Consider the following 14,438-nt stretch of genomic DNA (forward strand, 5'->3'; position numbering starts at 1 on the left):
AACATCAGCCACACTATCAGAGGCTCGTTCACCTGCACATCCACCAATGTGATATATGCCATCATGTGCCAGCAAAGCCCCTCTGCCATGTACATTGGTCAAACTGGACAGTCTCTACGTAAAAGAATAAATGGACACAAATCAGATGTCAAGAATTATAACATTCATAAACCAGTCGGAGGACACTTCAGTCTCTCTGGTCACTTGATCTCAGACCTAAAGGTCGCAATATTAAAACAAAAAAACTTCAAATCCAGACTCCGGCGAGAAACTGTTGAATTGGAATTCATTTGCAAATTGGATACAATTAACTTAGGCTTGAATAGAGACTGGGAGTGGCTAAGTCATTATGCAAGGTAACCTATTTCCCCTTGTTTTTTCCTACCCTCACCCCCCCCCCCCCGACCTTCGTGTTAAACCCTGGATTTGTGCTGGAAATGGCCCAACTTGATTATCATACACATTGTAAGGAGAGTGATCACTTTAGATAAGCTATTACCATCAGGAGAGTGGGGTGGGAGGAGGTATTTTTTCATGCTTTGTGTGTATATAAAAAGATCTTCTACACTTTCCACAGCATGCATCCGATGAAGTGAGCTGTAGCTCACGAAAGCTTATGCTCAAATAAATTGGTTAGTCTCTAAGGTGCCACAAGTACTCCTTTTCTTTTTGCAAATACAGACTAACACGGCTGTTACTCTGAAACCTGTCATTATCTGTCTAATTTATGATAAATGAAGAAAAATATTTTCTCTCATTAGAATTTTGAATTGAAGCAGTTGAAAAAAGGCGGCACGTGGTCTAAGGAAGTAAACACAGCTGAAATAAACTGGTATCCCTTGCAGAAAGTGAACTATGCCAGAAGAAAGCTGGCAGGTTCCAATCCAGCAGTACTCACCTGGTAAGACAGTCTCTCCCTTGGATTTCCAAGTCCTTTAATAAGAACCTTTGCAGCTGAAAGAGTCAGGAACTTGTTTCCTTCAGACGTAATGGGAGAAAAGGAAGACAAGGGGGCAATTTAATCATTTTGCTTCTTGGCAGAGTGAATTGTTTTGGTGTACAAAAGGTGTCTGAATCATCTTACCAGCCAAACTACCCCGTATCTATCTCCTGAGTGTCCTTGTTCCAGCTCCGTTTTCCTTTCTACTTCTGAGCATTTATTTTTCTTGGCAGCATGTGTGGCCACACCATGTAAGCCTAGTTATTTCCCACCCCTCACAAGCTGTTGCTCTTCATAAAGCTTTGCAGGTAGAGGTGGAATTTGAATGGACTCTACAAAAAAACAGTAGTCTAGCAGGAATGTTGAGGCAACTGTAAGGGAGGCATACAAGTAAATTAACTAGTTTAAATTGCCTAGGAATGTGATGGGCTACTGAGATTTAATCATCTCAGTCAAGATTGGCTCAAGCTAGAAATCACAATATTTTAGTCTTTAAAATTCAATTAACCCCTTCCGTTTAAATTCATTTTGGGTTGGTGCAATGAATGAAAAGCTTGTTTAAAATTATACAAATACTTTACAAATGGCTGAATAGGAAGGTGCAATTGGTATCATTCAGGAGAGCTGTGACAGCAACAGGTTTGATTGCCTTTAGGTTGCTGAGTGTGACAGAATGAGTGAGCTGTTTTCTGCTCCGGCCTCCATAGGTGAGGCAGACTTTGCAGAAAGCAACTGGCTGCCTTTTTTCAGATGAGCACTTGGCAGGTGAGGGAGGGGAGAAACAGTACAATACAAGTAACAGTTTGATTGAGAGGCTTATAGAAATTCTGTATATGTCTATATTGTATCTGGGAGCGAGATTCCCAGACTGGGCCCCCAGACTTGTGGTTTGCTCAAGTAGCTATGCAGATAGTGCTTTAACGGTGCGGCTCAGAAGCCGGGGCAGGGGTGGTTTTCAGAGCCCAAGCTGCTATGTCAAAGCACTGTCTCCACAGCTACTTCTAGCACATGAGTGCAAGCCCCCTTAACACAAGTCTGTGGACTCAGTCTGGGAATCTTGCTCCCAGATGCAGTGTCGACATACCCTGTGAGATTTTCAAAGACTTGAGCTCAAGCTGAAAATGTTCATAGTAAATGCTCACAGATGAGGGAAGAACCTGAGATCACTCATTTAAGGACCTGATCTTGACTTGCTTAGCATTCTAAACACCTATTGAGTCAAGAACGCTCACTGTGACAGGTTCGGTCACAGAGACCCCCTTGGGACTGTCACCTGATGTGCAGGCCGACGCCTTTGTTTACATGTTAGTTTGAACCCTTTCCCAGGAAAGCTCAGATGTGGATTGGTGTCTCTTAAAGTCCATTGTCAGTTAGGTGTTCCTTGATAGGACTATTCTCAGTAAGTGCCCATTCTCAGAAAGCTGACCAAATACTTCCCTGAGGCTATTTAGAATCAAACACATTGAGATACAAGTACATAGCCAATATTCATAACTTCAAATACAAAAATGATACACACATACAGGCAGCATAATCATGACCAGCAAATTACAACCTTTCTATAGACACCTTACCTTGACCTCCTTTGTACAAGATTTAGTCCAACTAGAGGATCTTGGTTGCAACAATGATCTATACGTCACAGTTCACGTCAATAACGGCACACTCACTACCTCATAGGATTAGGCCTTAAAGTTCTCATTTAAAAATAAAAAATCCAAGGTCTGGATTTTCAGAGTTTTCTTTTTTTTTTCAGTGATGAATTACGACTGGGCCACGAGAAATCACCTGCCTACAGGGAATATGTAGCTGTAGCTCAGGGAAGCAGAGATCACAACATCCGAGCCAAAGAACCAGAGGATGGGCTTTTGGAAGAAATCCAAGTGAAATGCCTTATAGATCAAGCAACAGACCCCAATCTCCTTGGCAGAGTTTGGGAAGGATGGGAGCCCTGGATGTGAAAGAAAGGATATAAGGAAATAATCAAATGGAGTGTTCTCTAAGGCAAACCACTACTGTCAAGTTACTATGTAGTGGGGGAGGAGCATGGATAGAAAAACAATTAATTTGTGTTTTCCACACTGGTAAGTCTGAACTGATTAAGGGTTGTGATGCTGTGGTAGAACTTACTCAAAGATGACAATTATGAACCAATGTCTCTGTACTAGGAACCTGAAAGGAATATGGTAATTGTGCTGAAGGCTAAGGCCCATGATATTAAGCTATTGTATTTAATAGAAGAAACCACAAACAAAATAACCACACAAGCTTTGAAGAGATGTTTACATGCTGTATTGTTTAATCCACACAAAGAGTGATTAGATAAATGTCAACACATACAGCCTATTGAATGATACACATAGAAATCTCTCATTTTTAAAAGTAGCAGTCAGTTGCTATAATACCAGTTATGACTACAAAACAGCCTGTTTTAACAGTTATAGGAGATGTTTAGTAAGTTGTGACTGTATATTATAAAGATGTTTAAATTAATGCAAAACAATAAAACTGCAAAGTTTTCATGTTTTAAGAATCCTATTTAACAAAAGTGTTGAATCCATACCTGAAAACAGGCATTGCTGGCGTCTCTACCGTTTTCTGCTGTGAATGAGCTGGACAATGTAGTCTATTGTTTTCCAGTACTTGCTTATGAGGAGATTTAAGGCGGGAAAGTCTGACTTTAGTCACACCAAGAGCACGAGGCTCTATTGTAAAGCAGTTTTTTAGAGGTAACTTCTGTGCCAAACAAAGTGCAGCAGGTATTATATGGGGATGAATTACTGTCTTTCAAAATATTATGACTAGTTATTAACATGAATTCATTTAAGAAGACATTTCCCATTGACATTTTAATAATGCGTGATTATCATGGAGCAGTGAACAAGTATAAAATAACTTTAAAAAATGAAAAGCAAGCACCTTTGACTTCTCTGCAGCTGTAGGCTCTTCTTTGCAACTGTTATTAGTCATTTCAGCCCTACTCAGGGCTGCTTCTGTACTGACTTCCTTTCCCTGGCATCAGTTTCAACCTGAAAGCAGACGGACCATCAGTCTCTCTGCTGGATAAGAACCTATAAGACAAATACGAGCTGGTAAATGTATAAAATGAAGCTAATGAGCATAAAGGGGATTGTTCAGAGTTGGAAACTGAGTGGCACAAAGAAGCAACAATTAAAATTTCTGGGAGGTTTTTTTCCCCCATCTAAAAATGTTTGACATTTTAACACCCTTTCTAGACCATAAATGCTATGAGTTTTGCTTTGTTCACTTTGACTCAGTTCTAGCACTGTAAATCAATATCTCCGAATTCTTGGTCAACAGCATTTTGAATGAATACAACCGAGTCTGGGGCCATACTTGATCTTTACTGGGAAAACCATTGGCACAAAAACTCCTGGGTGCTGTACAGGAGGTTTGTCTATTAAAAAATGAAAACATAAGCTGTAGAATAAGTAATAGCTCATTTCTAAATTAGTAGTTTTAGGACACTTACTCACTAAAGAAGCTAAACTGCTCTTTTCCACTCTTAAATTGCAGGGCACTATATATGCAAAGTTGTTTTTTTTGTCCGCTGCAACATGTGCAATGTAGTAATGTGCTTTTATATACTCACCTTTTTATGATTCTTCTGAATGCATTTTGCTCATTTTTATCTTTGATATTAATAAAGGAGACAACATGACTTAAGGCTGTCTGTGTGGAAGAACTGTGTGTCTCGCCAAGGCCACCTTATTCTAAAGTCATAAAGCACAGTTGTCATAACCATACAGCTAAAGGTAGCCTGTAAGGGGTTAAGAAGCTCAAATAACTTGGTTGGCACCTGACCAAAAGGACCAATGGGGAAAGAAGATACTTTCAAATCTTGGGGGGGAGGGGAGGCTTTGTTTGGGGGGCGGGGGGGGTGTATGTGTGAAAGCCGAGAAGCATCAGGTCAGAAAACTCCTCCTAAAATCATCCAGAAATAAGTCTCAAATTGCAAAAAGAGTAAGTAAATAAGGCAAGGTGCATTAGATTTATCTTTTGTTTTTAGCTTGTGAATTTTCCCTGTGCTAAGAGGGAGGTTTAGCCCTGTTTTTTGTAACTTTAAAGTTTTGCCTAGAGGGGAATCCTCTGTGTTTTGAATCTGATTACCCTGTAAAGTTACCTTCCATCCTGATTCTACAGAGGTGCTTCCTTTCCTTTTTTTTTCTTATAAAGTTCTGTTTTTTAAGAATCTGGACTACCTGTTTGGTAGGTAGATTATTCTCAAGCCTCCCCAGGAAAGGGGGTGAAGAGCCTTGGGGGGATATTTTAGGGAACAGGAACTCCAAGTGGTCCTTTTCTTGAATCTTTGTCTAACTCACTTGATGGTGGCAGCAGTACCCATCCAAGGACAAGGAAGGATTTGTGCCTTGGGGAAGTTTTTAATCTAAGCTGGTAGAAATAAGCTCAGGGGGTCTTTCATGCAGGTCCCCCCATCTGTACCCTAGAGTTCAGAGTGGGGAGGGAATCCTGACAACAGTAAAGAATCATAGAATATCAGGGTTGGAAGGGACTTCAGGAGGTCACCTAGTCCAATCTCCTGCTCAAAGCAGGACCAATCCCCAACTAAATCATCCCAGCCACGGCTTTGTCAAGCCTGACCTTAAAAACCTCAAAGGAAGGAGATTCCACCACCTCCCCAGGTAACCCATTCCAGTGCTTCACCACTCTCCTGGTGAAAATGTTTTTCCAAATATCCAACCTAAACCTCCCCCACTGCAACTTGAGACCATTACTCCTTGTTCTGTCATCTGCTACCACTGAGAATAGTCTAGATCCATCCTCTTTGGAACTCCCTTTCAGGTAGTTGAAAGCAGCTATCAAATCCCCCCTCATTCTTCTCTTCCGCAGACTAAACAATCCCAGTTCCCTCAGCCTCTCCTCAGAAGTCGTGTGTTCAGTCCCCTAATCATTTTTGTTGCCCTTCGCTGGACGTTTTCCAATTTTTCCACATCCTTCTTGTAGTGTGGGGCCCAAAATTGGACACAGTACTCCAGATGAGGCCTCACCATTGTCCAGTAGAGGAGAACGATCACGTCCCTCCATCTGCTGGCAAGGCCCCTACTTATACAGCCCAAAATGCCGTTAGCCTTCTTGGCAACAAGGGCAAACTGTTGACTCATACCCAGCTTCTCATCCCCTGTAACCTCTAGGTCCTTTTCTGCAGAACTGTTGCCTAGCCATTCGGTCCCTAGTCTGTAGCGGTGCATGGCATTCTTCTGTCCTAAGTGCAGGACTCTGCACTTGTCCTTGTTGAACCTCATCAGATTTCTTTTGGCCCAATCCTCTAATTTGTCTAGGTCCCTCTAATTTGTCTACCTCTCCTCCCAGTTTAGTGTCATCTGAAAACTTGCTGAGGGTGCAATCCACACCATTCTCCAGATCGTTAATGAAGATATTGAACAAAACCGGCCCCAGGACTGACCCTTGGGGCACTCCACTTGATACTGGCTGCCAACTAGACATGGAGCCATTGATCACTACCCATTGAGCCTGACAATCTAGCCAGCCTTCTATCCAACTTATAGTCCAAGAGTCACATGACTTCTGAACTGAACTCAGCTTTTCAAGTGGCTGACTCCAAGGAGGTGTTAAATTGCCCTTTTTGCACATTCCTCTTATACTTGCTGAGTACTTTGACCTGTAAAATAGATAGTGTAGGCTTACAGTTTAACCAGAGTTTTTCATATAGGAGTTTTGAAGCTTTCACAAGGAATTTGCAGTTTTCTGACTAGGCACTGCAATTTTTATTTATTTTTTTTTTTTTTGAAAATTGGACACTTAAGTTGCCCCAACATTCTCAGAAGGGGTTTGTATAAAGGATTCTGTAATGGGACTTTTGAAGTGAGAGCCAACACCCAATGCCATTGTCCCAGCCAGCCACACTTTTTCAAGGGAAAGGAAGTTGTGATGAATGTGGACTGCTAGTGGATCAGGGGAGGGAAAAATAGACCACCAAAAAGATATACATACCCGTTCTGAGTAGTGTAAGAGCTTGAGAGTTACCAATGGAAGCCTTTGATGTAGCCCAGCTGCTGAAACACTCACTAATTGTCCAAGGGCACCAATTTATCATGTGCTTTCTACCTCGATGATTATTTTTAGATATAAAAGTGAAGTCTGGTTTATAAGCAACAGACCACTCAGTCCTATGAGTGATGTGATACGGATACTACTCTAGCTCACTATGACAGCCACTTCCTCCATGCAGGAATTAACCCATCCAAGCTGAAGGTTTTAATAAGGTTATTTATATTTTCACTGGCACCACCTCCAGGCCATTGACTTTACTAAGTTATCCAGTCAGGAATACACCTCTGAGACTTCACTATCTAGTTGTAAAGGTCTGTTAAACCAACCCCATCATTTAATCCTTTCAACTGTTGTGCTGTACTGAGTTGCAGCTCTATATCTAAATACATACATGTCAAAAACAAAGACTAAATGCCAGGGCAGAGGCTAACAGACAAATAACATGGAGCAACAGGCAAGGTATGGGAAGGTGCTGACACAATGACAACCTCAAACAGGAAGGTTTTTTTCGTAGAGTGAGTTTTCAGAAGAAGGCAACAAGAACCTAGTTGGCACACAGGAAGTGGGAGACCGTTTCAACTGGCTTAAAAGAAGGTGATAAATAGAATAACTGAATAATTAGCCACAAAGTTTGGGTTAACAAAAATATTACCTATTCTTACATTGAACTGGTTAAAACAAGCAGATACACTAGATTAACTAAAGAAAAATACATTAATTGAATGCAGGAAATTATACAAACAATAGGAATAAAAAAATACAAATTCTGCTGAATAACTAATAAAAATAAACTACTTAGAATATGTAAATACTCCTGATCACACATTCTTTGGAGGGAAAAAAAAAAACCCATCAATCATCTTTCAGCATTGCTCTGCTGGTTTGCAATTTGGGATACTGTTCCATCCCCTTTAATAAAAAAAAAAAAAAAGACACCATTGTCCATGACCAACTCCAGCATCCTTTCCTAGAGATTACTGATGAAGTTCACGTTCTTCTCACACATCAGCACTATCTTTCCCCATCCTAACTTAAGCTATGTCTATACTACAGATGTTACAGCAACAGAAGGGTTTTTTCTGTCACTTTATTTAATCTATCCCTCCAAGATGTGATAGCTAGGTTGATGGAAGAATTCTTTAGTTGACCTCGCTTAGGTCAACTTAACTATGGCTCTCAAGGGTGTGAATTTTTTCACACACTCCAACTGACATAGCTAGGTACACCTCAGTTTTACGTGTAGACCAGGCCCTAGATCTGAGTTGTTAGGTGTTTGCACCTTGCTTTCCTCATATATATCCCAAGGAACCTGCAAGGTGTTCCAGAGCAGAGTTTGTTTGGTTACTGTGTCTGTTATAGGGTAAAGGCCCCTTCAGCAACTGGTCTGCCCTCATGCTGAAGGGTTTGGTTAGAAGCTCCACGCAATTAGATAAAGCAGCTTTATTGAAGGAATGATATTCTTTGAGAACCCTGTCCACAAACTTACTTTATGCATAATCTTGAATATGCTAAGGATTGTTACCCAAATATAATTGCTCTAAAACTTATTCAACGTTGTAGTCGCTAACCTATGACCAAGGGTGTGGGACTATCGTCTGAGTCAGTCCATTGCTACTAATATGACTGGCTATGAAAAGATGTAGATATGAAATGTATACAGAAACTTTGACACTTTTTAAAAAGCAACTAAGCAAAAATACAATGACCATCTAGCCTGGGGAGTGGGGTGTCAGTAACAGCAGAACTCAGAGGCATTTTAGTGTATTACATAAATGTTGTTTATCTGTTCTACTGTCAATAGAAAGATATGGTGTCTGGAAATACAAATATTTCATTTTACAGCAACATTTTAACTCCTGTTTCCATTTTACTTAAATATTCTTCCTATTGCAAGGTGCTGCTTTTCCTAGGACTTACTACCTTGCTTTCAAGCAGATGGCATAGCTATTTTGCATTCATCAAACAATGTTAAGATTTCAATCACATGAAATACAGAAGGCATTTTCCCATTTGCTCTAAGCCTGATATTCTGCTCCTTCCTATTGGCATCAATGGTAAGACTGACTTCAGAAGGAACAGATCAGATTCACAATGTCTAGGTCTGATATTTCATTAGACAAAAGCAGAGTTCTCTTCCTGCTCCGACACCAGTATCATCTTAAGACTGAAAAGTGGCATCCTAAAATCCAATGTTAAAATCCAATCAATATTAAATAAAATACCTTTTCCTGGCACGGTTCCATTCCACCAGGGTCACTTCATGACTAATTCCGCTCTGGGGAAGAGAACATACTTTAGCTAGCTGATTAGCAACACAGTTAAGTACAGGCAATTATGGATGCGCTTTCTATGGAACAATGTGGTTTCTAAGATAATTTGTCATGTGCCAGAAACACTACCATAAAGCAGTTCCTTCCAGCTGATCTATGGACCATCCCATAAAGAATGTGTGAGAGAGGAAAAACTAGTAGAACACTTGTGAACTAAGCTTGATCCCAGAGAGATAAAGTGCCTTCCCCTATGTTCTATACGTCCTGCTATGTAAACTAATGACCTTTTAGTGCATCTGCAGGGAAGAGTACAGTAACACCTTTACAAGTACAAGTAACATCTTTTAGCTGACTTTCAGGCTGCTAGGCCGAAGTTTGTAGGGCATGTAGTCACAATATAAACAGATGCCATAGTGCTAACTAGGATGGAAAAACAAAACAAAAAACCACCCACAAAATTGGCACGTAGCACATTTATGTAGGTGAGAAAAGTCTTCTATAGAAATGTATTCTGTCTGGCATGGAGAAATACAGCATGCACGTGTCACTACTGCATCTACATACAACAGACAAAAGTGGCAGCACCCTCCATATTCTTGTGTCAAGAAACAAAACACCGGCCTACTAAATGTTCTCAAATTAAGTGTAGCACCACCTCTATTGTAACAGAAATTGTCAACATAGGTCAGAGATTGGGCCGAAATAATTTAACATTGTTATAGTTGGATGGAAAGGACTCCTCCCAATGCCAAAGATTCTTTCTTTCTTTGATAGGAACTCGCTTCCCTCTGTGCATCAGCACCATCATGAAAGGCAGCATTGCCCTGAGAATAGGTTTTGCCAACCAAGCCTTGGCAGAGCCAAAAAATGCTGCACTGAACAAAAGCTGTATCCGTTTCAAGATTAATACCCTGTCAGCTAAAATAACTTCTAATTTATACATTTTTTGAAACAGGCTGAGAGGATTTTCAAAGGTCAGTAGAAATGGAATATGGCATCACAGATTATGCCAAGAAACATGAGCTTTAAATAATAAGCAAGTTAAATTTTGTATCAATAGCTACTAGGCACAGGCTGAGACTATTTAATTTTTGCTAGAGCTATACATTGATATATATATATCGCTCCAAAACAAATGATTAGGGTGGATAATTCCAGATCAGAATGTAAAATAGAGGCTGGGGAGTTTATGCATCTGGTTTAGAAATGTTGGAAAATTGCCAAGTTTTGTTTAGAAAGTAGGCATTATGGACATTAGAAAAACTTGTACTTGCCAACAATGGTGCATCTGAGCTAGAGATAATGAAAAACAGACTTTTATCATAGTGGTAAAAATGCTTGAGCCATGTCTAAACCTCAGTCCTGCCGTACCATTTTTGGCTGTTGTGGCAATATGGACATTACATTTTGTAGTGTAGACACTTACATGTAGCATATGCAAAGGTTGTTGAATGTTTTATCTATAGTAATTCATATGTTTAAACAATTTAAAAATTATTTTAAATAGACAAAAAATTATGGGAATAGTATTAGGTTTCAAAATTGTGAATAATGAGAATGGACAGAAAGGAGTTTGTGGCTTCAGTGTCCAGATAGATTACAGGTATGTATGCACTCATCAGATTAGGAAGCATTGTGAACTCAGAGATCAACTAGAGACGTGCGAGACAGAGTCCATTGCTGATCTTTACTACAATACAACCTATTTACAAATGAAATAATATAAAATGAAGGTACTTGTTTGAGCCACCTAAAATGAATATTGATTTATAAAGGTATATTTTGTGTTACAAAAATACAATTATGTTAATATATCCTCAATCATGCAACCCTAATTCATGTGAAAGTTAAACTCAGTGGGGACTATTGATGTAACTAAGAGTTGCATGATCAAGTCCAGAGAGAGCAAACTGAAGCTATGCCTACCAGCTTGTCTAACTACACTTATATAGCTAAAGCGGTACAACTTGTGTGTGTAAAGTAATACAACCCCATAGTAAGGACAGTTGTACTGGTACGAAGATGCTTGAGGTAGTATAGCTCAGTGGTTCTCAAACTGTGGGTCAGGACCCCATAAAGCCAGGGCTGGCCTAGACTTGCTGGGGCCCAGGGCCAAAACTGAAGCCCGAACCCCACCGCCCAGGTCCAAAGCCCAAGGACTTCAGCCTGGGTGGTGGAGATCAGGTTACAGGCCCTCTGCCTGGGGCTGAAGCCCTTGGGCTTTGGCTTTCATCCCCAGCCTGGAGCAGTGGGGCTTGGCTTTGGCTCAGGTGGGCTCAGGATTCAGTTCCCCCCTCCCGAGGTCATATAGTAATTTTTGTGGTCAGAATGGGGTTGTGGTGCACTGAAGTTTGAGAACTCCCGGTATAGCTTATTTCCATAACGGAAGAAGAATAAATTATAGCTGTATAACTGCATCCACACAAAGGGGGGTGTCATCCTGTAACTATTTTGGTTGAAACAAACAAACAAAATGCACACCACTAATTGTAAAAGTTAAGGCAGTACAAAAACTACTGTATGTAGACCAGACTGTAGCACTGTCCTTTTAAAGTCTACCTATGAAGAGAGAAACTAGGCAACTCATTTTGAATATTAATTGCTTTAGCTAATTCTCTTAAAAAAACAAGCAAACATATTTTGATAAACAATTTTATTTTCCCTTTTGTAAACAGTCAGGGGACTATTCTTTTAAAATGTTTGGGAGATGGGAAAACTTCATATTACACATTGTATCTTTAATTTTTAATTACATTAATTTTGTTTCAGGTATACTTGTTCATTTACCAGTATCAATTACTGATTTTAAAGTATGAGTATATTCATCAAAACTTTTTTTAATAGGAAGCTGAAGGGAGGAGGGTAAGAGAGATTACTGTGCAACTAAACTGTCTTCATTTTACTCTCTAAAGTGTCTAAAACCATAAATCTACATTTATAACCTTGTTGCTGTCAGAAGAACATCTTGTAAAGAAATGTACAGGCAAGCATATTGTCAGTTAAAACAGATTGTCCCAATCTGTCAGGCTGAGTTCTTGCCTTTTTAGTAACCACAGTAATTTCTCCTAAACTAACTGAACCTCAGGAGGGCACTAGAGTGACATTCACAAAGTGAAATACTCAGGTGTATGTATGTTTATTTTGTAAATATATACTGATTCCTCTTTAAAGTCTCCATTGGAAAAAGTTGTATTTTCTACACTCATTTACATTACATGTGCCAGGTCAAAAGGTGAAGAATTTATCCGTCAAAATGTCAAGCAAGCCACCACTGGTATGCAATCCTCCAGCCAATATGAATGATGGAGGTGGTGTTCATTTGACAAGACTAGACTGCAAACCAGTGGGAAGATTTCCTAAACTCTATTAGTGTTTTTATAAGCTTTCACATCACCAAAAATGCCTGAGCCTAATTAGTTACATAAAAACTTTTAATGACCATATGTTTTCACAGTACCTTTCACTGTGGAGGATCTCAAAATGTTTGTGTCAGAGCAAGCAGAATACTTTGTTCACTGCTGCCATCAAATGGGGGAGGCGGCAGCCTTTAAAAGCCCACAGCAACAGTTCTATAAACCTGTGTGGTGATAATATCTAGTTGTAGAGGTAGGTATTTAGGAAGACAAGCTTTTCTGTATGTACCTAATCCTGCAGTGATTGCTCAAGCAAAACTCATTAAAGTAGATTGCCCCTGAGGTCATGGTATCAGAACCCCTCCCCCCTCTCCCCCCCACGTGTTAGTGACTGTAATCTAGTATGGCATAAAGCCCTTGTCAGGAGGGCTGGTGCTGAGAATGCGGGGAGGTGTATTACTATACTGGAACCTTTGGGAAAGGATAGGGACATTTTCATTCCTCATAAATGCTTGCTACAATTCAGGTCAGTTCCACTTAAAAAAAAAGAAAAGAAAAAAAAGTTCATCATTCCTTCCTTGCTAAGAAACCCAAATTAACTATTTATTTGGAGTGTTACTTTATAGTTTTCAGAGTAACAGCCGTGTTAGTCTGTATCCGCAAAAAGAACAGGAGTAATTGTGGCACCTTAGAGACTAGCCAATTTATTTGAGCAGGAGCATCCGATGAAGCGAGCTGTAGCTCAGGAAAGCTTATGCTCAAATAAACTGGTTAGTCTCTAAGGTGCCACAAGTCCTCCTTTTCTTTTTACTTGATCGTGCCACGAGCTGCAACCCGTTCACAAGGCTGTGCAGACGATAATCATGGCCATCAAAATCGCGCAAAACGAAACAGAGAAATGACCGTGTTCCTAAAGCAGCGCACTTTACATTTTATTACTCACGACTTACCTCTAGGAAAACCCTCTCAAGGTGAGCGATTGTTTAAAGACCGTAACTGGGAACCGGGACACCCGGGCGGTCTCTTCCGCGGCTGTGGGTGTCAGTGTAACACTCCCCCCCGCCCCCGCGCTCTTTGCGTGACCTACATTGCAGCCTGAGCTGACAAATACCGACATAGCCAACGTTCAGCCACAAGAGGGCAATGCGTACCAAGGAGGCAAATCACTTCATGGTTTTGAATGCAGACCAAGTATTGCCTATGGTGCTAAAATCTATCACATGGTCAAACAAACAGCGCAAAGCTATACCCCCCCTCCCCCTCCCCCGCCGCTCCATGCAGTGTGTACGTGCCAGTTCGCCTGTCAAAACCACGAGGCGCCGCCGTAAGTGTGAACACGTTTAGAAAAGACAGCGGACGCACTGGGGAGCGGAGCCTTGTTACGGGGGGGGGGAATTCATCGGCCAGGCGGAGTTTCCCTCCAAACCGTGGCGGATGCCGAGCCTTGCAATACTCAAGCTGCGAGCTACGCCCAGCCTCAGGTGCAGCAGGCGAAGTACCGATCGCCGCCACCTCACTAGGCAGCGCACCGGGCGAAGGTGAGCCGTCCCCTCGGCAGGCTGGGACCCAGCGCCAGCCACGGGAGTCCTCGGCTCTGCCCCGGCGACGCTGAGCTTTGCGAAATCAGCCGCTGGCTTCTGGCGCTCAACGCCTTGGCGCTGCTCTGCGGCTTAACAGTTACCCTGGTCCTGCCCAGGGGACACGTTTGCAGCCCACGTGCATTGCTCGTGTACGGTTCAGGGCAAGTGGTTTCTCGCCCCCGCCCCCTTCCCCAGGAACCCGAGCAGCGCAAACCCCCATAAACAGGAAGGTGGGAATGAG

At 41.3% G+C, this 14,438-nt stretch overlaps 1 protein-coding gene across 1 annotated transcript in view; it reads left to right on the top strand.

Moving 5' to 3' along the window:
• PRKDC (protein kinase, DNA-activated, catalytic subunit) overlaps positions 1 to 4,627 on the top strand; it is a 160,243-nt gene extending 155,616 nt beyond the window's left edge. The window contains exons 85-86 of the mRNA XM_077810300.1: positions 762 to 901; positions 2,697 to 4,627. Coding sequence (XP_077666426.1) covers positions 762 to 901; positions 2,697 to 2,901 — 345 coding nt within the window. The 3' untranslated portion in view covers positions 2,902 to 4,627. The remainder of the gene's footprint in view (positions 1 to 761; positions 902 to 2,696) is intronic.
• Positions 4,628 to 14,438: the final 9,811 nt, after the last annotated feature.

This window comes from Eretmochelys imbricata, chromosome 2 (genome assembly GCF_965152235.1).
Source record: "Eretmochelys imbricata isolate rEreImb1 chromosome 2, rEreImb1.hap1, whole genome shotgun sequence".
NCBI lineage: Eukaryota > Metazoa > Chordata > Testudines > Cheloniidae > Eretmochelys > Eretmochelys imbricata.